This window comes from Gobio gobio, assembly GCF_949357685.1.
Source record: "Gobio gobio genome assembly, chromosome: 1".
In the NCBI taxonomy this organism is placed as follows: Eukaryota; Metazoa; Chordata; class Actinopteri; order Cypriniformes; family Gobionidae; genus Gobio; species Gobio gobio.
This window is the reverse complement of record NC_137097.1, coordinates 69,187,501-69,215,302: the sequence shown is the minus strand read 5'-3', so window position 1 is coordinate 69,215,302 and position 27,802 is coordinate 69,187,501. Positions and strand designations below refer to the sequence as shown.

The following is a 27,802-nucleotide window of genomic DNA, read 5'->3' as shown; positions in this document are numbered from 1 at the left end:
TACATTCCTCAATACCCGAGAACAGGTGATGGAAACTAACTAACTGCTCTTGTAAATACACCGGATAACTCGAGATACTTTGCCTCTCAGTGTTTGTCTGATCTGTTTACGGCTGACAGACACAAATGAGTTCTGTACGGCGGTGACGTGCCCAAACCTAATGCGAGAACCTCTAGGGACCACAGAAGTGGCTTATTTATTGAAGCCAAGTCCAATCACTGGTGTGGCCATGGACAAACTCAAATAGATTCATTGCATGACACTGCTTGCAAGGCAGATGTATTAATATCCCCAGCTGTAGAGATGCACACTAGGCTAACCCTAGAGTAGGCGCTGTGGAGGTATACGAGCCACGTCCTACTGGATTGGGTCCCACAAGGTCACGGGGCTTCATGCTTTCAAATTTAGCTTCATGAAAAGCCATGGATTATGTCTTGGGACGCTCAGATTTCGTCTTCAGAGGAGTGGTTGTGACGGCCACCCCTCAGGTGTTAAGAGGTTGGAGATATTTCAATCACACTGCACTCGTTCTCTATCGCTCCTCCTCTCTGGAGACTCTCTGTCTGCGCTGGATTCATTCAACAGAGAGGAACTTGAGTTGGGTTTTGGATTCATTATGAAGAACTTGGGGACTTATGAGTGATATGTGGGATGTGACAGACCTTTGAACTACGGACTAAACACAGGATTCAGTGTGCAGTAAGTTTGAGGAGGTGTCATGGATACGTTAGCTTTAGAGGCAAAGGCAGCAAAGACTGAAGGCGGACCAGCTCCTGCTACCTCTAAACCCAGACCAAAACCTCCGAAAAAACCCAGACGAATTGTTTACTTTGAGGTGGAGATACTACATATCAAAACCCGAGAAAAACTACTGCTCCTGGATAAGGTATGTGCTTGTTAAAGCTTAAATACCATACAAAGGACAGACAGTTACTTGCAAAAAGTGTCACGACGTTTCTTTGAGATAGCATTGTGTTTAGATTGCACCTCTCAGGGTGAACATAATACAGTCAGTGAAGTAAAGAAATCATCTTTAATCATCAGCTGTTATTGATGACAGATTGCTACAGCCAACAGTAGTAAATGAGAGCACAACTAAAGCTCATGCTGTAACTTTGTAGTAATAAGGTGGTCACGATCAGTCAGGTTTTGCATTAGTCATGTTGCTTTTGGAACATGATCATGTCCTCCGACCTGCCAGGAATTCCTATGTGAGATCCATTGCTTAGACATGCGTGTCGAGAATAGAGTAAACCTGATTTATGACTGCATGTGGAGGAAAATTGCAGTAGTTAACAATATACAGCTCTTAAAAAATAAAAAAAAGAGACCACTTAACATTGAGAAATCAATGTTAAGTGTACTCTTCATTTTTTTCCAGAGCTGTATATATACTTGATAATTTAAAAAAAACAATGTTGCTGTTATAATGTCCTATAGATATTTAGTAGCATGTCTATCTTTCTGCAGGTAGAGCCGACAGCCACTATTTTGGACATTAAGTCTCTGTTCCACAAATCAAGTAAGTTGTGCTCTGTGCTAGAGAAGCTATGAAACCGCAAAGCCTTTCTTTAAATAGCTTTCTACTGATAAGTTGATGACATTGAAATAATGGTTAAAGCAAAGTCTTACATGTCAGGCTTCAATTTCCACAGATCCACACTGGTATCCTGCCAGACAGTCTTTATGCCTGGACCCAAGTGAGTATATCTGCTTTATAACGGTTGTTTAAAGAAGTATTTGGACACTTTAAAATACTTTAAAACCCCACCAAAATGTGTGAATTACAGCCAAAATCCACCCAGATATAAATGCTGCTGTAAGTTGCTGTTTAAACGGGACATTTAACTCCCAAAAACTGAATGTATGAATGTATAGTTGATTTAAAATTGTACACATTTTTTTTTTTTTTTTAAGAAAAGAACAATTAATTGTGGCCAAATGTGTCCATAAACTTTTGGGCCACACAATGTACATATGTGAAAATATAAGTTTTACTCTTAAAGAAAGCAATGTGTTAAATTGATTTCAGAAGGAAAACCATTAAGAGATGAGGATATCCTGCAGGAGCTCCCTGTGGGAACCACTGCAACCTTCTACTTCAGAGACCTGGGACCCCAGATTGCCTGGGGAACTGTGAGTTTTCTGACCAACACACAAACAACAACTGAAACACCATCCCATAGAGCAGTGGTTCTCATTCTCAACCTGTTTGAAAGACAATATCCAAAGGTCCCAGAAGATATTCTGGTATTTCGGGTGTAATGACATTGATGCTGTCAGGTTGACCTAGGCAGATGAAGGAGCAGGGAGTGGATAAATCTTAAAACCAGCTGTTTAACTTTATTAATAAACAAAGGAAAGATAATCCAAAACCGAAATCGCAGGAGTGCAAAAACTTGACAGCTTTAGCTTCAACTCAAAGACAATATAGGACAATGGACAGAACTAAACTCGGGGCTTAAACACACACGGTAATGACAATCTCAACCAGAAACAGGTGTGCAACTTAATTGGTAAGCATGTCAACAAATGAAGTGTGGGAACATGGGGAACAAAGGAATAGGAACAGAACACAGGAAAATAAGGTGATACAAACTAAAAGACCGTAAAACAGAACATACCTGATGAACCTTCCCCCTCCCGTAAGGCGCCCCTTGGCACCGTAAACAGAACCTACACCCTAGTGGTGGGAGGAGGGAGAAAAACAGAAAAAGGACCTTAGCAGGGAGCAGGACGAAGAGTCCATGGGGGAATGGGAAGAAAGGTGTTGTCGGAGGGAGGAGCCATGGAGACATTGGAGAAAGAAGCCACAGAGCAACCCATAACCAATCCATATGAACGAAACAGACCCACAGCAGAATTAATGGAAGGAGGAGCCTGGGAGTGACCCAAATCCGAGTCATAAGGACAAATGCCCAAGGTGGAACTGATGGAGGGATAAGCCAAGGTGGAGCTTCAGCAGTGAATCTGGGTTGAACCAATGGGACTGCTGACATAGGTAAAGCCGCAAGAGATCAGACCAGGGTGGCAATGTCTCTGTATGGAGGGCCAAGGTGGAGCTGATGCGTAAGGTACAGCTAGAGGCCTGGAAGCCCATGGTGAAACCAGGGTGACATCTGACGAAGGTGGAGCCAGAGGGACAAAGGATCGCATTGCAGCCGTTGGTAAGTTGTTGCTGGAGAAAGGGAAGCCCAAGATAGAGCCGAGAAGCATGGCAGAGCTATCTGGAGCCAGCAGAGACAAAGGTGAGAAGCTGGAGGAAGTTGGCAGAGGAGAAGGGAGAGGGAGGCTGGGCGAGATCGGCAGCAACGAAGGAGACTGGGTGGAATCAGTGGCAGTGGAGGAGACAGGAGACTGGGCGAAACCAGCGGCGATGAAGGAGACAGGAGACTGGGCGAAACCAGCGGCGATGAAGGAGACAGTAGACTGGGCAGAACCAGTGGCAGTGAAAGAGATAGGAGACTGGTGGAACCAGCGGCGATGAAGGAGACAGGAGACAGGGCGGAACCAGTGGCGATGAAGGAGACAGGAAACTGGGCGGAACCAGTGGCGATGAAGGAGACAGGAGACTGGCGGAACCAGTGGCGATGAAGGAGACAGGAGACTGGGCGGAACCAGTGGCGATAAAGGAGACAGGAGACTGGGCGGAACCAGTGGCAGTGAAAGAGATAGGAGACTGGTGGAACCAGCAGCGATGAAGGAGACAGGAGACAGGGCGGAACCAGTGGCGATGAAGGAGACAGGAAACTGGGCGGAACCAGTGGCGATGAAGGAGACAGGAGACTGGGCGGAACCAGTGGCGATAAAGGAGACAGGAGACTGGGCAGAACCAGTGGCAGTGAAAGAGATAGGAGACTGGTGGAACCAGCGGCGATGAAGGAGACAGGAAACTGGGCGGAACCAGTGGCGATGAAGGAGACAGGAGACTGGGCGAAACCAGCGGCGATGAAGGAGACAGTAGACTGGGCAGAACCAGTGGCAGTGAAAGAGATAGGAGACTGGTGGAACCAGCGGCGATGAAGGAGAAAGGAGACAGGGCGAAACCAGTGGCGATGAAGGAGACAGGAAACTGGGCGGAACCAGTGGCGATGAAGGAGACAGGAGACTGGCGGAACCAGTGGCGATGAAGGAGACAGGAGACTGGGCGGAACCAGTGGCGATAAAGGAGACAGGAGACTGGGCGGAACCAGTGGCAGTGAAAGAGATAGGAGACTGGTGGAACCAGCAGCGATGAAGGAGACAGGAGACAGGGCGGAACCAGTGGCGATGAAGGAGACAGGAAACTGGGCGGAACCAGTGGCGATGAAGGAGACAGGAGACTGGGCGGAACCAGTGGCGATAAAGGAGACAGGAGACTGGGCAGAACCAGTGGCAGTGAAAGAGATAGGAGACTGGTGGAACCAGCGGCGATGAAGGAGACAGGAGACTGGGCAGAACCAGTGGCGATGAAGGAGACAGGAGACTGGGCGGAACCAGTGGCGATGAAGGAGACAGGAGACTGGCGGAACCAGTGGCGATGAAGGAGACAGGAAACTGGGCGGAACCAGTGGCGATGAAGGAGACAGGAGACTGGGCGGAACCAGTGGCGATGAAGGAGACAGGAAACTGGGCGGAACCAGTGGCGATGAAGGAGACAGGAAACTGGGCGGAACCAGTGGCGATGAAGGAGACAGGAGACTGGCGGAACCAGTGGCGATGAAGGAGACAGGAAACTGGGCGGAACCAGTGGCGATGAAGGAGACAGGACACTGGGTGGAACCAGGGGCGATAAAGGAGACAGGAGACTGGGTGGAACCAGTGGCGATGAAGGAGACCGAGACTGGGTGGAACCAGCGGTGATGAAGGAGACGGGAGACTGGGCGGAACCAGTGGCGATAAAGGAGACGGGAGACTGGGCGGAACCAGTGGCGATAAAGGAGACATGAGACTGGGCGGAACCAGTGGCGATAAAGGAGACAGGAGACTGGGCAAAACCAGTGGCGATGAAGGAGACAGGAGACTGGGCAGAACCAGTGGCGAGGAAGGAGACAGGAGACTGGGCGGAACCAGTGGCAGTGGAGGAGACAGGAGACTGGGCGGAACCAGTGGCGATAAAGGAGACAGGAGACTGGGCGGAACCAGTGGCGATGAAGGAGACAGGACACTGGGCGGAACCAGGGGCGATAAAGGAGACAGGAGACTGGGCGGAACCAGTGGCGATAAAGGACACAGGAGACTGGGCGGAACCAGGGGCGATAAAGGAGACAGGAGACTGGGCAGAACCAGTGGCGATGAAGGAGACAGGAGACTGGGCGGAACCAGTGGTGATGAAGGAGACGGGAGACTGGGCGGAACCAGTGGCGATGAATGAGACGGGAGACTGGGCAGAACCAGTGGCGATAAAGAAGACAGGAGACTGGGCGGAACCAGTGGCGATGAAGGAGACAGGAGACTGGGCGGAACCAGCGGCGATAAAGAAGACAGGAGACTGGGCGGAACCAGTGGCGATGAAGGAGACAGGAGACTGGGCGGAACCAGGGGCGATAAAGGAGACTGGGCGGAACCAGTGGCAATAAAGGAGACTGGGCGGAACCAGTGGCAATAAAGGAGACTGGGCGGAACCAGTGGCAATAAAGGAGACTGGGCGGAACCAGTGGCAATAAAGGAGACAGGAGACTGGGCGGAACCAGTGGCGATAAAGGAGACAGGAGACTGGGCGGAACCAGTGGCAATGAAGGAGACAGGAGACTGGGCGGAACCAGTGGCGATGAAGGAGACAGGAGACTGGGCGGAACCAGTGGCGATGAAGGAGACAGGAGACTGGGCGGAACCAGTGGCGATGAAGGAGACAGGACACTGGGCGGAACCAGGGGCGATAAAGGAGACAGGAGACTGGGCGGAACCAGTGGCGATGAATGAGACGGGAGACTGGGCAGAACCAGTGGCGATAAAGAAGACAGGAGACTGGGCGGAACCAGTGGCGATGAAGGAGACAGGAGACTGGGCGGAACCAGCGGCGATAAAGAAGACAGGAGACTGGGCGGAACCAGTGGCGATGAAGGAGACAGGAGACTGGGCGGAACCAGGGGCGATAAAGGAGACAGGAGACTGGGCGGAACCAGTGCCGATGAAGGAGACAGGAGACTGTACGGAACCAGTGGCGATAAAGGAGACAGGAGACTGGGCGGAACCAGTGGCGATGAAGGAGACAGGAGACTGGGCGGAACCAGTGGCGATAAAGGAGACAGGAGACTGGGCGGAACCAGTGGCGATGAAGGAGACAGGACACTGGGCGGAACCAGGGGCGATAAAGGAGACAGGAGACTGGGCGGAACCAGTGGCGATAAAGGAGACAGGAGACTGGGCGGAACCAGTGGCGATAAAGGAGACAGGAGACTGGGCAGAACCAGGGGCGATGAAGGAGACAGGAGACTGGGCGGAACCAGTGGCGATAAAGGAGACAGGAGACTGCGCGGAACCAGTGGCGATGAAGGAGACAGGAGACTGGGCGGAACCAGTGGCGATAAAGGAGACAGGAGACTGCGCGGAACCAGTGGCGATGAAGGAGACAGGAGACTGGGCGGAACCAGTGGCGATAAAGGAGACAGGAGACTGGGCGGAACCAGTGGCGATGAAGGAGACAGGAGACTGGCGGAACCAGTGGCGATAAAGGAGACAGGAGACTGGGCGGAACCAGTCGACTGGCTCAGACAGAACTAAACTCAGGGGCTTAAATACACAAGATAATGACAAACTCAACCAGAAACAGGTGTACAACATAAGCCAAATGCAAGCACAAGTGAACACTAGTATACACAATCCTTCCTCAGGGAACGGTGCCAGGTCAGTTCACATGATTTACAGATAATAAGCGGAAAAAAAGACAGATGCTATATATACACATATATATATATATATACACACAAAAGTATCACATGTAAATTATTGTTTTAATCGAATTTTGTCTTGAACACAAAAGGTCTTCTAAACTACAAGATTGTTCAGTGTGTTGACTGAAAACCAGCTTAGACATTGTGCTTAAATAAATAACTTCTGTGTTCCACAGAAAGTCATAGAGGTTTTAAAACACTCGAGTGTGAGTAAATGACAACAGAACAGAAGCATGAATAATGTGCGTTCACAGCTGCGTAATCAGCATTTTTGTGACTTTGAACGTGGCTCATCCAATCAGAATTTAGATTCAGTATTATGATCTTTGTCTAATCTTTCACTGGCATGTTAGAAGGTGAAAGGTTTGGTTGGATCTGTCCAGCTCATGTAAAAGTCAGCTCAGTGGTTGTAAGGTATGTGTACAGTCCCCTGGATCAGTTTTCTCTCACCTCCTCAGTAATCAGTCCCGTTTCTCAGAACATGTAATCTCTCCGGCACTGTTTACCCACAGGTGTTGATCCCATTCACCTCCCATTCACCTTCTGCACGTGTGGCCCACCCTTGGCCCGACTCATATGGGGCAGGATGATGTCAGCACATGGGAGGCATACACTCTAAAAATTATCATAATTTTATCAGTGAGACTGTAAAAATTCTACAGTAAAACCCTGTTAATTAGTTACTTGTAAGTTCCCTTACTTGATACAGTGAAAAAAACGGTAATAGATCATTTCACATTAGATGCAATTTTACTGTAACTGTACCGTTTTAGGAAGTGAAAAAGAACAACAATTTACAGTAAAACACATAAATTGACATTCCCAGAATTCTCTGATAGCTCACATTGGTTTTCATTGATATAATTGTAATGTACATTAGCGTTTTATGTTATGTTGTTTATTGCATTATTTTAGTGTTGTGTGTATTTTGTATTTGTATACATGACACTGTGCGCACTCTGTATTTATTAGTATTTACTTATAATATCATATCATATACAGTGCCCTCCACTAAGATTGGCACCCTTGGTAAATATGAGCAAAGGCGGCTGTGAAAATAAATCTGCGTTGCTTATCCTTTTGATCTTTCATTCAAAAAATTCACAAAAATCTAACCTTTCATTGAAATCAAATAATTGGCTTTATGCACAGCTGCATTACTTCCTGAACTTCAGCCAGCTCCTTTGTTTCCTGTCTGCCATTATTGGACAAACTGATTAATCCAGGTGTGTCTGATTATTGTTGTGGTGACTACAGAGGTCAGGCACACCTGGATTAATCAGTTTGTCCAATAATGGCAGACAGGAAACAAAGGAGCTGGCTGAAGTTCAGGAAGTAATGCAGCTGTGCATAAAGCCAATTGAGAGTGGAGGGAAACTCACATTACGAAATAAAAGTTTTTCTCCAATGCATGTTGGCCACAATCATTGGCACCCCTAGAAAGGGAAGAGGACGTGTGTCGATATCGTCCTAATGCACGGCGAGGAGGAGAGTTTGAGTGGACAAAGACTCTCCGAGGATCACAGATGGAGAATTGCAGAGATTAGTTGAGTCTTGGGGTCAGAAAGACGAAAAATTCAAACAACCCCAACATCACCACATGTTGTTTGGGAGGGATTCCAGAAAAATCCTCCTCGCTCATCCAGAAACAAACTCCATTATATTCAGATGTCAGACACAACTGGGACTTCAAAAGGGACTGGTTTCTGTGGTCAGACGAAACTAAAAAAAAGAGCTTTTTGGCTGAAAACCCACCAGATGGAAAACAGGTGCACACAGGGATAAAAAGTACCCCATGTCCACGGTTAAATATACAGCTGGATCTTTAATGTTGTGAGCCAATTTTTTAGCTGGAGGTCCTGGACATCTTGTTCAGAAACATGATATCATGGATTCTAGCAAATACCAACAGATAAAAACTCAAAACCTGACGGCCTCTGCTAGAAATCTTATAATGGGCCGTGGTTGGATCTTCCATCAGGACAGTGATCCAAAACAAAAACAAAAATGAAGCTTCTGTCATGGCCATCCCAGTCCCCTGACCTGAACCCTATAGAAGATGAGTGGCTAAACGGAAGAGAAGGAGCACCAACATGGATCTGTGAATCTGAAGGATTTGGAGAGATTCTGTATAGAGGAATGATCTCTGATCTCTGGTCAGGTGTTCTCCAAACTCATCAGGCATTATAGAAGAAGACTCAGAGCTGTTATCTTGGCAAAAGGGGGCTGCAAAAAATACTTAATAAAAGGGATAATTATGGCCAACATGAACTAGAGAAAAACACTTCTTTCATAATGAGATTTTCCCCCGCTTTCAATTGTTTTACTTCAATGAAATGTTAGAATTTTGTGATTAGATCAAAAGGATAAACATGGATGATTTATTTTCACAGCCGCCTTTGCTCATATTTACCAAGGGAGCCAATAATAGTGGAGGGCACTGTACATATATGAATATGATCACACAAGTAGTATTGAGAAATGGCTCTATTTCAGCACGGCTGGGATTCGCAACCTCGCAATTGCAGCCATGCTGATATAGAGCCATATCACACGACTACGAGTGTGATACTGCGTTTATACAACACTGCATCGGGCACAAGTGTGTAAATAAATAAGAAACAACATATTAATTAGACCAAAGATTGCCCATTTGATATACCACAAGTGAGTTATATCTCATGTTTACCACTCCACAAGAGCCGCAGAACCTGATTTGTCCAAGTGCAACATGTTCCTGGAGGAACATCTTTGTTGATCCCGAAACAACATTCCAATCAGCCAACAGTTCATGTCAAGTTTAGGCTTACAACCCGGGTTAGGTGTTTCTACATCAGTGTTATTCACGTATCATTTCCCTCTGTTTTTAGGGTTAACTTATAGGGCTAGTTTTAGAGCAAGAGATATGGTTGAAAATATGCTGACCCAGGAATGCATTGATAAATCAGGACGTGCAGAAGAGATAGCGGCAAATTCCCGAAGGACTTGCTGAGATAAAGATGTTCTCGGCGGGCACATGAGCCGATGAACCACATCTCCGAAAACATCAAAACTAATGTTCAAATAGGCGTTATGTTTATATATAAATCACATATTTAAGGTCTAAACAACTACATTCTCAGCTAAAACACTCTTTGTGTGACACAATAACAGTAGTATTTGTAAAATTATAGTTTGCTCTTCCGCCATTGACTTTTTTTTTTACAGTGTAGGGTTTACTTTCTTATTGAATGTCCTTGCCTTAGTATGTATAATTCAGTGCCTGATACACTCTCAACAATAAAGGCTCTTTATTGGCATCTGTGGTCCCGTGATGAACCTTTAATAACATCCATGGGACTTTTCCATTGCACAAAAGGTTTTTGTAACACCTACTTTTCACCATCCAGCCAGTGGACAAAAACAAATCCTCCTGATCTACATTTTTCACCCTGAATATCATTTCACATACTTTTACAGAACTAAAGGGACAATATGTAAGATTTTTGGATTAAAATATCTTATATATTTTGATGACTTGTGTACTTACACTATCCCAAACGTTTCTAACAAATCCAGAGATACAAGCAATTTTAAGCAGGACACGGACCGTGTCCGTGTGTCGCCTGTCAATGACATCATACCCGCATTACCCTCGATTTCGTAGAAACCATGGAAACACCAAAGACGCTTTAAAATATTCTGTTTTATTAGACAGGTGAGCAACTGTTTGGAGACATTCATTGACAGAAAACTGAAAATTGTTATATAGCTCAACAGTCTTGTTTAAATCTGGTTTTCTTGATTTACCGCGAGTGCCATGTTTTCCCATGCCTAATATCCATCTAGCTAGTGTGAACAAGTGTCTCATAGTAGCCGCCGAGTGAACACACAGAGTATCTTTATAACATAACTTTCAACACACTCAAATGCAGTGTTGGGGGTAATGCATTACAAGTAACTTGAGCTACGTAATAATATTACTTTTTCAAGTAACTAGTAAAGTAATGCATTACTTTTCAAATTTACAACAAAATATCTGAGTTACTTTTTCACATTTATTTGACTGACAGCTCTCCTGTCCCCATGTTGAGAAAAGTGAGAGTAAGTGCAGAGGTGTTGTGTGTAAATGTGTTATTGTAGTTCTAGACTAAATGTGAGCATTTATTCATCTCACTTGCACAATGAAGATTCTGTACTCCTCAAAATTAATAAAATCAGTCAAATGCAAAATCAGAGTACTATGCAAACCACAAATATATAAATGTTAAATAAAACTAATATTTTTATGCATTTAAATCTACCTTTATTGACCAATGTCGTGCTGCTGACCTTTGATGATTCAGTTTAGCCATGAGCAAAAATTACTAGATTTTTGTTTTTATTGGTAAAACTTTTTTCTCCTGCGTCCTTTTCTTCCATTATCCAGAATGGCAGCACATTTTTTACCTCAGCCTGAGGCCTATTATTTAAATTTTGGTATGAAAAGGTCTTTACATTTGCACAAAAAATTACTTTTTTTGCTATTAAAAAACAAAATAAAAAAAGCAAGCCCATCCCAGGTGAGAAAAAGTAACGCAAAAGTAACATAACGCATTACTTTTCTTAAAAAGTAACTAAGTAACTCAATTAGTTACTTTTTAAGGGAGTAACGCAATATTGTAATGCATTACTTTTCAAAGTAACTTTCCCCAACACTGCTCAAATGTATCTAAAGTGATAAAACAGCGCTGCGTTACCTCACATTCACAGGAGCGGAAGAAGCAGAAGCGTCGTCTGCGGCATAATAAAAGCTCCACTGTTCTCGAGCCGTGTGTCACGCTTGTCTCTCATTAGCACTTGATCCAGCCACCTCGTTCCGCTCCCGCCCTGCTTCATACCAGGGCCGCGACCACCATAGACATTGAGGGGGACAAGTCCCCCCCAATATTTGAAATTCTTGCACTGCTCTCCTGCACTCCATTACGCGGCGCTCTGTATGTTAGGATGACAAAAAGGTTTAAAAGTAAAATTTTTAGTCCGGTCTGCCTCAGGTCTAATGATTCTCGTCGATGTCAAAATGATTGAGATGGCCAATCAAATCAAAGTAGGCGGGTTTACGTTCTCTTTTGGCTCGTTCACAGTCTTCACAGGGACAAGCGCGACGATCTATCGCTTAACGCCATTGCGGGGACTCCATTCTGAAATCACAAAGCAGAACGCACACAAACGTGTCCATGCTCTTAATATACAATCATTGAACATCTTTTATTTTAATGAAGACAAAAAAACGTTATGAGGGCGGATTAGAGCCTGGAACTTTCGACACGGTTCACGGATATTCAACCACCAGACCACTAAGAAATTAAAATGTTAACAGCGGATCTACATATTTATATAACGGAAAGAATCTCGAGACTAACGATATATTTGATGCAAATATTATTTGCAAATAGTCCCAAAATTATTATTTCCCAACTAGAATTAGACCTAGAATTTCGTTCTCTGTTCTGTTTCTTTATGCTTTATAAAAATAAAATAAATTGGTAAACCCCCCCGATGTTCAAGACAAGGTTCCGGCCTTGCTTCATACTACAGTAACTTTAATAAATCTTTAATACATTAGCTCATCCATGAATATGATTTTAGTCCCGTTGGATTCTTTTCCACCTACTGTAGTGGAGAAGACAACAACTCCCATGATTCCACGAAATCAAGGCGCCATCAAGCTACGTCTTTGTTTTGGATAAGAGACTGTACTATTTTATTGTCAAGGCAAGTAACGTCAACTTTATTTATATAGCGCTTTTAACAATGCAGATTGTTTCAAAGCAGCTTTACAGTGTTAAACAGGAAAATAATGCAGCATAATTTTATTCAGCTGTCTAGCCGTTCTGGAGAAAACGGTGATGTCATCAGTTCATTTCAATTATCATACAGTGACAGTGTGGGCTTTAGATCAGTAATTTAGTTGATATGGTTAATTTTGTTTAATAATTAGATTTATTTGGATATTTAGTTGAAAAATGTAGTGTCCCCAACTGAGCACGCCAAGCCAGAGGCAACAGTGGCAAGGAAACCAAAACCCCATTTGTTTTGTTGTATTTTCATTAGAAATAGAATAACAAACATAAAAATAAACATTCGTTTGAAAGTAATTAAAGAGGAAATTTAAGAGGTTTACCCTAAAAAGTAAGCATGCTATTTTGAGAACACCAAGGAACGAGCACGTTCTGTAGTCTGTTTGGATACTTCAAACACAAGTTTGCACTGCCTGTTTGGTTTACCTGTTTAGCCTACACGTTAATAACGTGTGTTTTGTCCGACTCATAGCGCGCATCCTTGACGCGTGATTTACCATATAAGCGCAAGTTCTTAAAGCGCGTTTTCCTTGACCCCAAAGCGCACGTTAAGAACGCACATTTTTGTGGTAAATCACGCATCAAGGGCGCGCGTTTTGCTGTCAAATCGCACGCTTTTGCGCTTTTGTCAATGCGCAATCAGACGCCCGCCCAAGCGTATATGAACACTTTGGCTTGCCACCTGCGCGCCCATTCGCGATATTCCATTATTATCCAAAATTCTATTATGGAATCTTATGAGGGCGCCTACTCTAGCCTGTTAGTCCTCTAAAATGTTGTATAATAATGAGGAAATACAGAAATTACTTAGAAATTCACAACAGCAGCTACATATAGAAAATACCAACATTTTTTTTTTTCTTCATAACATCGCCTAAGGCGCCGCATATAGCGCATACCCACTTTTTGCGGCACTGCCTCTAGTGGCGAAAAATGACATATTGTGCCTTTAAAATGGGTGTCCACTGTTTTATGTTGACTTTATCATTGTGTATGTGTTTGCAGGTGTTCCTAATCGAGTGCATTGGACCACTTGTCATATACCTGCTGTTTTATTTTCGACTCCCTTTAATCTACGCTCCCAAGTATGATTTCACCGCCAGTAAGCATTTGGTGGTGCAGTAAGTATCATGAAGCCCACTGCCCTCAGATGTGATGTTTCTCTTAACTGGATTCAGGCCATGGACAGTGGGAACAGTATCTTCTAACAGCTGACCTACTGGTCAACCATACTGAACCACAAGTGTATTTTGGGAATTATGTTGTGAAGCCTTTGATGGATGTCTCTCAAGAATACATTTTTATTTGGTGATCTGATATTAAACCGAACTTCTGTCTGTTCTCCACAGTATCGCCTGTATGTGTCACTCTTTCCACTATGGGAAGCGAATCTTGGAGACGTTGTTCGTCCATCGCTTCTCCCATGGCACCATGCCAATGCGCAACATTTTCAAAGTGAGGATGCATCACAGTGTGTGTGTGTGTGTTTATATTTATATTTACATACACTATCATTTAGAAGTTTGAGCTCAGTAATATTTTTGAATAGTGTATATATTCTGACTCAAGTAAAAACATATTTTGGACATATTATTACAGACTGTTTTCTTATTTAATTTAAAGAAGACAGATGCATGTTGTTAGTTACAGTCCCTGGTTGGTCAGGGTGTTACATGAACAGTGAAATTATATAGTTTTAGGGGCCATTTACACGACACCATTTTAAACTGAAAACCATAAAACATTTTATGCATTTTGACTGTTCATTTACACAACAACGGCGTTTTGGACACAAACCTTTGAAAGCAGGTTTCAGAGTGCAGGTTTTTGAAAACTACAAAAACGCAGATATGTGAAATCGCGAGATGTAGAGGAAAACATTCAACAATAAGTTAAATTCATTAGATGTTGCATATAATTTGGTAGCAAAACATAAAGGGCCCTTTCATACACCCGCTAGTTTCAGTCCGACGCAGTTATCATTTTCACGTTCAGCGCCACGTTGTTTAAATAGCAAATGCACTCGCGCCCATCTGTTCGCCCATGGCTGTGCTGGTCTGAAAACCAGGGGTGTTCAGGCGCATTGTTGGTGTGTTGCTATTTTAAGGAACTGAAAACGACTGCGCCATTGACCAACAAAAGCCTGGTCTAAAGTCAATAGCGCAGTATTTTTTGTGTTATTTAAAGGGTGTGTTAGTAATATGAGCCTATAGGCGGGTGCACAACGCGCATTCACTCTGATTATTACACACACAGGGACGCACACAAACATTTTTAAATATTAAAATAAAAGGATTCCTCCCTGGAGAAGCATTCAGTCTTTCCGCCATGTCACGAGCGCCACTGGCTTTTAAAGGATTAGTTCACTTCAAAACGAAAATGTTGTGATATTTTACTCACCCCCATCTCATCCAAGATGTTGGGGTCTTTCTTTCTTCTTTTGAAAAGAAATGAAGTTTTTTGAGGAAAACATTCCAGGATTTTTCTCCACACAATGGACACAATGAAGGTCCAAATCAATGCAGTTTCAAAGGAAGGGCTTCAGAGGCTCTGATCCCAGACAGGGAATGGGGTCTTATCTCGCCAAACCGTCGGCCATTTAAAAAAAACAACAACTAAAGATTGATATACTTTTTAACCTACTTTTTAATTGCTCATCTTGCGCTGCTCTAGACGTAGGCTAAAGTACTGCCCCAAGCGAACATGCGAGGACTAATACAGACGCCCTTTACCAAAAAAACACTCCATCTTCAACTTCAAGATCGTCCGACATCGTTGTGTTACCTTTTTTTTGGTAAAGGGCGTTTGTATTAGTCTTCGCACGAGCGCTTTGTAAACACGAGGGTGGTACTTCCGCCTACTTCTAGCGTGACCTTTCCGATGGATTACGGCAAGGGTCTCCAAACTCGGTCCTGGAGGGCAGCTGTCCTGCAGAGTTTAGCTCCAACCCCAATTAAACACACCTGAACCAGCTAATCAGTGTCCAACTAGGGCCTTGTAAGACACTGATTAGCTGGTTAATTTGGGGTTGGAGCTAAACTCTGCAGGACAGCTGCCCTCCAGGACTGAGTTTTGAGACCCCTGGATTACGCAATCCTTGGCACGTCGCAGCGCAAGATGAGCAATTTAGTTTAAAAAGTACATACACTTTTTTATAATTTTTTTTTGACCGATGGTTTGGCTAGATAAGACCCTATTCCTCGTCTGGGATCCTGCAGAGACCTTCCTTTGAAACTGCATTGATTAGGACCTTCAACCCGTTGGTTGCCATTGAAGTCCATTATGTGGAGAAAAATCCTGGAATGTTTTCCTCAAAATACTTTTCTTTTCAAAAGAAGAAAGAAAGACACCAACATCTTGGATGAGATGGGGGTGAGGAAATTATCAGGAAATGTAAATTTTGAAGTGAACTAATCTTTTAAAGGGAATGGGAGATGAGACTCTGATTGGTTTATTGCACGTTACGCCCAAAAAACACCCATAACTCATTAAGAGACCTGGTACAACCCTTCTGGACCATATGCCTGGCGCGCCCACCATTTTTTCCGTCGTTAAATTTTGCATTCGGACACGCCCTAAGTGCACCTGCACCATGCGCTTTAGACTATTGGATAATCAAAAGTCATATAAACACTTGCGGTCTTCATACACACTTGTAATGCTGCGTTCCAGGCAGGTTTTTGAGCCCGTAAGTTACGACTTCAAACCACGACTCACGACTTTGTAGCGTTCCAGGCAAAGTCACGCCAAACTGCCTGAGCGCAAGGAATTGTGGTAGCTAGATGTAAACAAAGCATGGTGGGCCGTACGGGACTTATGCTAATTTACAATCATTTCTGTCGCCAAAGTTGCTCACTCCTTGCTTATTTGAGGAAAACGGAGGATAAGGCAAGAGAAGCTGTTATACCTTTTATTTTATGTTATTCGTGTACGACTTTCATAAACACAGCATCCATAGGGGCTGCCATTGTTGTTGCACGGGCTATGTGACGTCTGGGAGTACATCGATCTAGTACGAGTTCATGGGTGGGAAGTCACGGGTTTGGCTGCCGTTCCAGTCCACTTTCACGGGTAGAAGGCTGGAAAAACACGGGTTGCCTGGAACACGGCATCAGTAGACAAGTGGTCAAGTGCAAAGACTGCAAGTGTGGGCATTTGGACAAGAGTGTAATAATTAAATGCACCTGATCAAGCTAATCAAGTCCTTCAGGCTTATTTGAAAACTGCAGGTGTGTGTGTGTGTGTGTGTGTGTGTGTGTGTGTGTGTGTGTGTGTGTGTGTGTGTGTGTGTGTGTGTGTGTGTGTGTGTGTGTGTGTGTGTGTGTGTGTGTGTGTGTGTTGGAGCAGGGTTGGAACTAAACTCTGCAGAAACCCCTGGTTTAGACGATTCAGTTCGAACACTGTTGTAAGACTTTTAACTTTATGAAGATATGGTTGACAAGCATGCATATTAATACAATTATAATCAGAATTTCAATGAATATCAATAAAACTTTAACCCTCTGGGGTTCTTCATTTATGGGTCACACTCAGGACCTTCGGGTCAAAGATGACCCGGAGGGCGGGATTAAGATGAAAAAGATTTGAGTAAAATCAATGAAATATATTTTTGTTCAATAATATTTTTTCTTTTCTTTTTTGGTGTTTTGAGATCATTTTATGATTTATAATTAATATTTATGCAATAATTATGACCCATTTTTTCCCATTGAATATAACAAAAAATGTATATATAGATATATTTTTATTTTTTATTTTTTTTATTAAAGCTGTATTTCATTTTAGAGTCAAGCCTAGGCCTCATGAAAGCAATTTTTTAAATGTCATCCGTTGGACACATTGAGAATTTTCATCACGCAATAGCACATTTTTACCACTATAGTGGATCTTGCGTTTTATAATTTTAAAAAAAAAATGACTTTTAGTGACTTTATTGGTACTTGGTATATGAACACCCCAAAAAATTGGGGACAGGATTTGAAAAGTCTACGTGGTCGTAAAAAAAAAAAAATTGTTACACTCAGGACCTTCGGGTCAAAAATGACGCCCATAGGAAATGAATGGGAAATTAGCAAAAATATAAAAATAGAGTTTTTTTTGTTCATACAATCTACAAATCAGCCAGGATGCAGAAAAAAAGGACTCAACAGTGAAGGGGTGAATCTCTAAAACATCAAGAGTGCAAAACAGACCAAAAAAACTCACACACACATACACTTATACACACAAAAACACACGCACACACAAATGAATGTGTGCCATTCCAAAAGCTAATTGTGTTTTTGTGTGTGAGTTTTTTTTGTCTGTTTTGCACTCTTGAAATCGCCAATTTCCCATTAATTTCCTATGGGGGTCATTTTTGACCCGAAGGTCCTGAGTGTGACTATTTATTTTACGACCACTTAGACTTTTCAAATCCTGTCCCCAATTTTTCGGGGTGTTCATATACCAAGTACCAATAAAGACACCAAGTTTCGGACCATTCCGATGAAGCTACGATTTTTTTTTTTTTTTAATTATAAAACGCTTCGATTTTTGAAACAGGTGAACCAATTACAATTATTTCTCCAACAGAACGGCTCCTATTACTGGTGCTCCGCAGCATGGATGGCTTATTACATCAACCACCCTCTCTACACAACGCCCTGTATGTCATACATCCCTCAACTCTGCTCTTTGTCATCATTTCCCTTATGATTGTACCTTGAATGCGCTGAACTGCAGTCTGTTTGCATGCAGATTACGGGGAGAAGCAGGTGAAGGCAGCGCTGGGAATCTTTCTAGTAAGCACTTTCCACTAGCACTGCCTCCTCCTGTAATGTGTCGTGTGTATCTGTCGTCTTCAGTAACTGATCTGTGGTTTTTGCAGTTCTGTCAGCTGGGCAGCTTCTCGATTCACATGGCTCTGCGCAATCTCAAACTATCTGGTAAGAGCTGCAGAATAACTCCTAAATCAGCCACTATCGTTTTGTTAATGTAAACCCATTCAATTGTTGTTGTTTTTGTTATAAAGGCGCTAAGATTAAGAAGATTCCTTATCCAACCAAGAATCCTTTTACATGGATATTTGCACTTGTTTCATGCCCAAACTACACATATGAGGTGAGACCCATGAGTGATTCCATGTATTATAGAGTATTGGCAGTGTTTTTGCAGATCAACCTATAAATTAAGCTTCTTCCTAGTTCCCTCGACAAAACAAAAACAGGATTGTTCCAATTGCTTGTGAATTATAGCAGAAAACAAGCTCTGTGATCAACAAAAGTTTATGATTTTGACACATTTCGGCCATGATCATCTTCACAAATGAATACAACATTTATGAATTTTGAAGTCTAAATAGAGTCGGCAGAAGTAAAATGCGAAACATAGGCTAGAGTGCATTAGTGCCTAACCACATTATTAGTGGTGTATTCATTTTTCCCATAGAGATTTTCTTTTAAAAGTCTTTGTTAAAGCGTTATAAGCCATGAACCAAGCCAACCAACCAGCTACAAGGTGAATCATCAACACTGCAAACTTTGATTTAAAGCAAAAAAGTATTTGAAAATCGGATAAAAATACAAAAGGTACTTAACGGATTTAGTGAGGGAAAGAACTACAATCCCATGAAGCATTGCGAACAGCATTATTACATTTAAAATTATGGTGAAATATAAAACTACTCATTTACAAAAGTTGATTATATATGTATAAAAACAACACATTTGAAGTTTATAGCAAAATATGCATATATATTCAAATATTTAAGCATTTTGAAAGTGTAGGGCAGTGTCCTGTGCCTACTTTTGTTGCCTGAGGGTTGAAGTGACCAAACGTGATTTTTAAGCTTCGACAACTCTTTATTTTAAAGTACCAGTCCCTAACTTTACCCTTAAACTTACCCATACCACCACACCTGTCCCTATCTTTACCCTTAAACTAACCAACACCACCACACCTGTCCCTAACTTTACCCTTAAACTTACCCATACCACCACACCTGTCCCTAACTTTACCCTTAAACTTACCCATACCACCACACCTGTCCCTAACTTTACCCTTAAACTAACCAACACCACCACACCTGTCCCTAACTTTACCCTTAAACTTACCCATACCACCACACCTGTCCCTATCTTTACCCTTAAACTTACCCATCCCACCACACCTGTCCCTAACTTTACCCTTAAACTCACCCATACCACCACACCTGTCCCTAACTTTACCCTTAAACTAACCAACACCACCACACCTGTCCCTAACTTTACCCTTAAACTTACCCATACCACCACACCTGTCCCTATCTTTACCCTTAAACTTACCCACACCACCACACCTGTCCCTGACTCTACCCTTAAACTTACTCACACCACCACACCTGTCCCTAACTTTACCCTTAAACTTACCCATACCACCACACCTGTCCCTATCTTTACCCTTAAACTTACCCATCCCACCACACCTGTCCCTAACTCTACCCTTAAACTTACCCACACCACCACACCTGTCCCTAACTCTACCCTTAAACTTACCCATACCACCACACCTGTCCCTAACTTTACCCTTAAACTCACCCACACCACCAAACCTGTCCCTAACTCTACCCTTAAACTTACCCATACCACCACACCTGTCCCTAACTTTACCCTTAAACTTACCCACACCACCACACCTGCCCCTAACTTTACCCTTAAACTTACCCATACCACCACACCTGTCTCTTAACTTTACCCTTAAACTTACCCATACCACCACACCTGTCTCTTAACTTTACCCTTAAACTTACCCACACCACCACACCTGCCCCTAACTTTACCCTTAAACTTACCCATACCACCACACCTGTCTCTAACTTTACCCTTAAACTTACCCACACCACCACACCTGTCCCTAACTTTACCCTTAAACTTACCCATACCACCACACCTGTCCCTAACTTTACCCTTAAACTTACCCATCCCACCACACCTGTCCCTAACTTTACCCTTAAACTTACCCATACCACCACACCTGTCCCTAACTTTACCCTTAAACTCACCCATACCACCACACCTGTCCCTAACTTTACCCTTAAACTAACCAACACCACCACACCTGTCCCTAACTTTACCCTTAAACTTACCCATACCACCACACCTGTCCCTAACTTTACCCTTAAACTTACCCATACCACCACACCTGTCCCTAACTTTACCCTTAAACTTACCCATACCACCACACCTGTCCCTAACTTTACCCTTAAACTAACCAACACCACCACACCTGTCCCTAACTTTACCCTTAAACTTACCCATACCACCACACCTGTCCCTAACTTTACCCTTAAACTAACCAACACCACCACACCTGTCCCTAACTTTACCCTTAAACTTACCCATACCACCACACCTGTCCCTATCTTTACCCTTAAACTTACCCACACCACCACACCTGTCCCTGACTCTACCCTTAAACTTACTCACACCACCACACCTGTCCCTAACTTTACCCTTAAACTTACCCATACCACCACACCTGTCCCTATCTTTACCCTTAAACTTACCCATCCCACCACACCTGTCCCTAACTCTACCCTTAAACTTACCCACACCACCACACCTGTCCCTAACTCTACCCTTAAACTTACCCATACCACCACACCTGTCCCTAACTTTACCCTTAAACTCACCCACACCACCAAACCTGTCCCTAACTCTACCCTTAAACTTGCCCATACCACCACACCTGTCCCTAACTTTACCCTTAAACTTACCCATACCACCACACCTGTCTCTTAACTTTACCCTTAAACTTACCCACACCACCACACCTGCCCCTAACTTTACCCTTAAACTTACCCATACCACCACACCTGTCTCTAACTTTACCCTTAAACTTACCCACACCACCACACCTGCCCCTAACTTTACCCTTAAACTTACCCATACCACCACACCTGTCCCTAACTTTACCCTTAAACTTACCCATACCACCACACCTGTCTCTTAACTTTACCCTTAAACTTACCCACACCACCACACCTGTCCCTAACTTTACCCTTAAACTTACCCATACCACCACACCTGTCTCTAACTTTACCCTTAAACTTACCCACACCTGTCCCTAACTTTACCCTTAAACTTACCCATACCACCACACCTGTCCCTAACTTTACCCTTAAACTTACTCATACCACCACACCTGTCCCTAACTTTACCCTTAAACTTATCCATACCACCACACCTGTCCCTAACTTTACCCTTAAACTTACCAACACCACCACACCTGCCCCTAACTTTACCCTTAAACTCACCCATACCACCACACCTGTCCCTAAATTTACCCTTAAACTTACCCATACCACCACACCTGTCCCTAACTTTACCCTTAAACTCACCCATACCACCACACCTGTCCCTAAATTTACCCTTAAACTTACCCATACCACCACACCTGTCCCTAACTTTACCCTTAAACTCACCCGTACCACCACACCTGTCCCTAAATTTACCCTTAAACTCACCCATACCACCACACCTGTCCCTAACTTTACCCTTAAACTCACCCATACCACCACACCTGTCCCTAAATTTACCCTTAAACTCACCCATACCACCACACCTGTCCCTAACTTTACCCTTAAACTTACCCATACCACCACACCTGTCCCTAACTTTACCCTTAAACTCACCCATACCACCACACCTGTCCCTAAATTTACCCTTAAACTTACCCATACCACCACACCTGTCCCTAACTTTACCCTTAAACTCACCCACACCATTACAACTGTCCCTAACTTTACCCTTAAACTCACCCACACCATCACAACTGTCCCTAAATTAACCCTTAAACTCACCCACACCATCACAACTGTCCCTAACTTTACCCTTAAACTCACCCACACCATCACAACTGTCCCTAACTTTACCCTTAAACTCACCCACACCACCACACCTGTCCCTAAATTCACCCTTAAACTCACCCACACCATCACAACTGTCCCTAACTTTACCCTTAAACTCACCCACACCTGTCCCTAATTTACCCTTAAACTCACCCATACCACCACACCTGTCCCTAACTTTACCCTTAAACTCACCCACACCTGTCCCTAACTTTACCCTTAAACTCACCCACACCTGTCCCTAACTTTACCCTTAAACTCACCCACACCACCACACCTGTCCCTAACTTTACCCTTAAACTCACCCACACCATCACAACTGTCCCTAACTTCACCCTTAAACTCACCCATACCACCACAACTCTCCCTAAATTTACCCTTAAACTCACCCACACCATCACAACTGCCCCTAACTTCACCCTTAAACTTACCCATACCACCACACCTGTCCCTAACTTTACCCTTAAACTTACCCATACCACCACACCTGTCCCAAACCCTACCCTTAAACTTACCCATACCACCACACCTGTCCCTAACTTTATCCTTAAACTTACCCATACCACCACACCTGTCCCTAACTTTACCCTTAAACTTACCCACACCACACCTGTCCCTAACTTTACCCTTAAACTCACCCACACCACCACACCTGTCCCTAACTCTACCCTTAAACTTACCCACACCACCAAACCTGTCCCTAACTCTACCCTTAAACTTACCCACACCACCACACCTGTCCCTAACTCTATCCTTAAACTTACTCACACCACCAAACCTGTCCCTAACTCTACCCTTAAACTTACTCACACCACCACACCTGTCCCTAACTCTATCCTTAAACTTACTCACACCACCACACCTGTCCCTAACTTTACCCTTAAACTCACCCACACCACCACACCTGTCCCTAACTCTACCCTCAAACTTACCCACACCACCACACCTGTCCCTAACTCTACCCTTAAACTTACCCACCACCACACCTGTCCCTAACTCTACCCTTAAACTTACCCACCACCACACCTGTCCCTAACTCTACCCTTAAACTTACCCACACCACCAAACCTGTCCCTAACTTTACCCTTAAATTTACCCACACCACCACACCTGTCCCTAACTTTACCCTTAAACTTACCCACACCTGTCCCTAACTTTACCCTTAAACTTACCCATACCACTACACCTGTCCCTAACTTTACCCTTAAACTTACCCATACCACCACACCTGTCCCTAACTTTACCCTTAAACTTACCCACACCACCACACCTGTCCCTAACTTTACCCTTAAACTTACCCATACCACCACACCTGTCCCTAACTTTACCCTTAAACTTACCCATACCAGCACACCTGTCCCTAACTCTTCCCTTAAACTTGCCCACACCACCACACCTGTCCCTAACTTTACCCTTAAACTTACCCACACCACCACACCTGTCCCAAACTTTACCCTTAAACTTACCCATACCACCACACCTGTCCCTAACTCTACCCTTAAACTTACCCATACCACCACACCTGTCCCTAACTTTAGCCTTAAACTTACCCACACCACCACACCTGTCCCTAACTCTACCCTTAAACTTACCCATACCACCACACCTGTCCCTAACTTTACCCTTAAACTTACCCATACCACCACACCTGTCTCTAACTTTACCCTTAAACTTACCCACACCTGTCCCTAACTTTACCCTTAAAATTACCCATACCACTACACCTGTCCCTAACTTTACCCTTAAACTTACCCATACCACCACACCTGTCCCTAACTTTACCCTTAAACTTACCCATACCAGCACACCTGTCCCTAACTCTTCCCTTAAACTTGCCCACACCACCACACCTGTCCCTAACTTTACCCTTAAACTTACCCACACCACCACACCTGTCCCAAACTTTACCCTTAAACTTACCCACAACACCACACCTGTCCCAAACTTTACCCTTAAACTTACCCATACCACCACACCTGTCCCTAACTTTACCCTTAAACTTACCCACACCACCACACCTGTCCCAAACTTTACCCTTAAACTTACCCATACCACCACACCTGTCCCTAACTCTACCCTTAAACTTACCCATACCACCACACCTGTCCCTAACTTTAGCCTTAAACTTAACCACACCACCACACCTGTCCCTAACTCTACCCTTAAACTTACCCATACCACCACACCTGTCCCTAACTTTACCCTTAAACTTACCCATACCACCACACCTGTCCCTAACTTTACCCTTAAACTTACCCATACCACCACACCTGTCCCTAACTTTAGCCTTAAACTTACCCACACCACCACACCTGTCCCTAACTTTACCCTTAAACTCACCCATACCACCACACCTGTCCCTAACTTTACCATTAAACTTACCCACACCACCACACCTGTCCCTAACTCTACCCTTAAACTTACCCATACCACCACACCTGTCCCTAACTTTACCATTAAACTTACCCACACCACCACACCTGTCCCTAACTTTACCCTTAAACTTTCCCACACCACCACACCTGTCCCTAACTCTACCCTTAAACTTACCCATACCACCACACCTGTCCCTAACTCTTCCCTTAAACTTGCCCACACCACCACACCTGTCCTTAACTCTACCCTTATACTTACCCACACCACCAAACCTGTCCCTAACTCTACCCTTAAACTTACCCACACCCCCACACCTGTCCCTAACTCTACCCTTAAACTTACTCACACCACCACACCTGTCCCTAACTCTACCCTTAAACTTACTCACACCACCACACCTGTCCCTAACTTTACCCTTAAACTCACCCACACCACCACACCTGTCCCTAACTCTACCCTTAAACTTACCCATACCACCACACCTGTCCCTAACTTTAGCCTTAAACTTACCCACACCACCACACCTGTCCCTAACTCTACCCTTAAACTTACCCACACCACCACACCTGTCCCTAACTCTACCCTTAAACTTACTCACACCACCACACCTGTCCCTAACTTTACCCTTAAACTCACCCACACCACCACACCTGTCCCTAACTCTACCCTTAAACTTACCCACACCACCACACCTGTCCCTAACTCTACCCTTAAACTTACTCACACCACCACACCTGTCCCTAACTCTACCCTTAAACTTACCCACACCACCACACCTGTCCCTAACTCTACCCTTAAACTTACTCACACCACCACACCTGTCCCTAACTCTACCCTTAAACTTACTCACACCACCACACCTGTCCCAAACTTTACCCTTAAACTTACCCATACCACCACACCTGTCCCTAACTTTATCCTTAAACTTACCCATAACACCACACCTGTCCCTAACTTTACCCTTAAACTTACCCACACCTGTCCCTAACTCTACCCTTAAACTTACCCATACCACCACACCTGTCCCTAACTTTACCCTTAAACTTACCCATACCACCACACCTGTCCCAAACCCTACCCTTAAACTTACCCATACCACCACACCTGTCCCTAACTTTATCCTTAAACTTACCCATACCACCACACCTGTCCCTAACTCTACCCTTAAACTTACCCACACCACCACACCTGTCCCTAACTCTACCCTTAAACTTACCCACACCACCACACCTGTCCCTAACTCTACCCTTAAACTTACTCACACCACCACACCTGTCCCTAACTTTACCCTTAAACTTACCAACACCACCACACCTGTCCCTAACTTTACCCTTAAACTTACCCATACCACCACACCTGTCCCTAACTTTATCCTTAAACTTACCCATACCACCACACCTGTTCCAAACTTTATCCTTAAACTTACCCACACCACCACACCTGTCCCTAACTTTACCCTTAAACTTACCCATACCACCACACCTGTCTCTAACTTTACCCTTAAACTTACCCACACCACCACACCTGTCCCTAACTTTACCCTTAAACTTACCCACACCACCACACCTGTCCCTAACTTTACCCTTAAACTTACCCACACCACCACACCTGTCCCTAACTTTACCCTTAAACTTACCCACACCACCACACCTGTCTCTAACTTTACCCTTAAACTTACCCACACCACCACACCTGTCCCTAACTTTACCCTTAAACTTACTCATACCACCACACCTGTCCCTAACTTTATCCTTAAACTTACCCATACCACCACACCTGTTCCAAACTTTACCCTTAAACTTACCCACACCACCACACCTGTCCCTAACTCTTCCCTTAAACTTACCCATACCACCACACCTGTCCCTAACTTTATCCTTAAACTTACCCATACCACCACACCTGTTCCAAACTTTATCCTTAAACTTACCCACACCACCACACCTGTCCCTAACTTTACCCTTAAACTTACCCACACCACCACACCTGTCCCTAACTTTACCCTTAAACTTACCCACACCACCACACCTGTCCCTAACTTTACCCTTAAACTTACCCACACCACCACACCTGTCTCTAACTTTACCCTTAAACTTACCCACACCACCACACCTGTCCCTAACTTTACCCTTAAACTTACTCATACCACCACACCTGTTCCTAACTTTATCCTTAAACTTACCCATACCACCACACCTGTTCCAAACGCTACCCTTAAACTTACCCATACCACCACACCTGTCCCTAACTCTTCCCTTAAACTTGCCCACACCACCACACCGGTCCCTAACTTTACCCTTAAACTTACCCACACCACCACACCTGTCCCTAACTTTACCCTTAAACTCACCCACACCACCACACCTGTCCCTAACTTTACCCTTAAACTCACCCACACCACCACACCTGTCCCTAACTCTACCCTTAAACTCACCCACACCACCACACCTGTCCTTAACTCTACCCTTAAACTTACCCACACCACCAAACCTGTCCCTAACTCTACCCTTAAACTTACCCACACCCCCACACCTGTCCCTAACTCTACCCTTAAACTTACTCACACCACCACACCTGTCCCTAACTCTACCCTTAAACTTACTCACACCACCACACCTGTCCCTAACTTTACCCTTAAACTCACCCACACCACCACACCTGTCCCTAACTCTACCCTTAAACTTACCCATACCACCACACCTGTCCCTAACTTTAGCCTTAAACTTACCCACACCACCACACCTGTCCCTAACTCTACCCTTAAACTTACCCACACCACCACACCTGTCCCTAACTCTACCCTTAAACTTACTCACACCACCACACCTGTCCCTAACTTTACCCTTAAACTCACCCACACCACCACA

The 27,802-nt window shown here is 44.1% G+C and overlaps 1 protein-coding gene across 1 annotated transcript in view; it reads left to right on the top strand.

Annotated features, from left to right (window-relative positions):
* The first annotated feature begins 275 nt into the window (after window positions 1-275).
* tecra (trans-2,3-enoyl-CoA reductase a) overlaps window positions 276-27,802 on the top strand; it is a 29,610-nt gene continuing 2,083 nt past the window's right edge. The window contains exons 1-10 of the mRNA XM_079827296.1: window positions 276-886; window positions 1,471-1,522; window positions 1,656-1,700; window positions 2,033-2,136; window positions 13,697-13,812; window positions 14,041-14,146; window positions 18,266-18,338; window positions 18,431-18,474; window positions 18,561-18,618; window positions 18,705-18,793. Of these exons, the coding sequence (XP_079683422.1) occupies window positions 719-886; window positions 1,471-1,522; window positions 1,656-1,700; window positions 2,033-2,136; window positions 13,697-13,812; window positions 14,041-14,146; window positions 18,266-18,338; window positions 18,431-18,474; window positions 18,561-18,618; window positions 18,705-18,793 (855 nt within the window). The 5' untranslated portion in view covers window positions 276-718. The remainder of the gene's footprint in view (window positions 887-1,470; window positions 1,523-1,655; window positions 1,701-2,032; window positions 2,137-13,696; window positions 13,813-14,040; window positions 14,147-18,265; window positions 18,339-18,430; window positions 18,475-18,560; window positions 18,619-18,704; window positions 18,794-27,802) is intronic.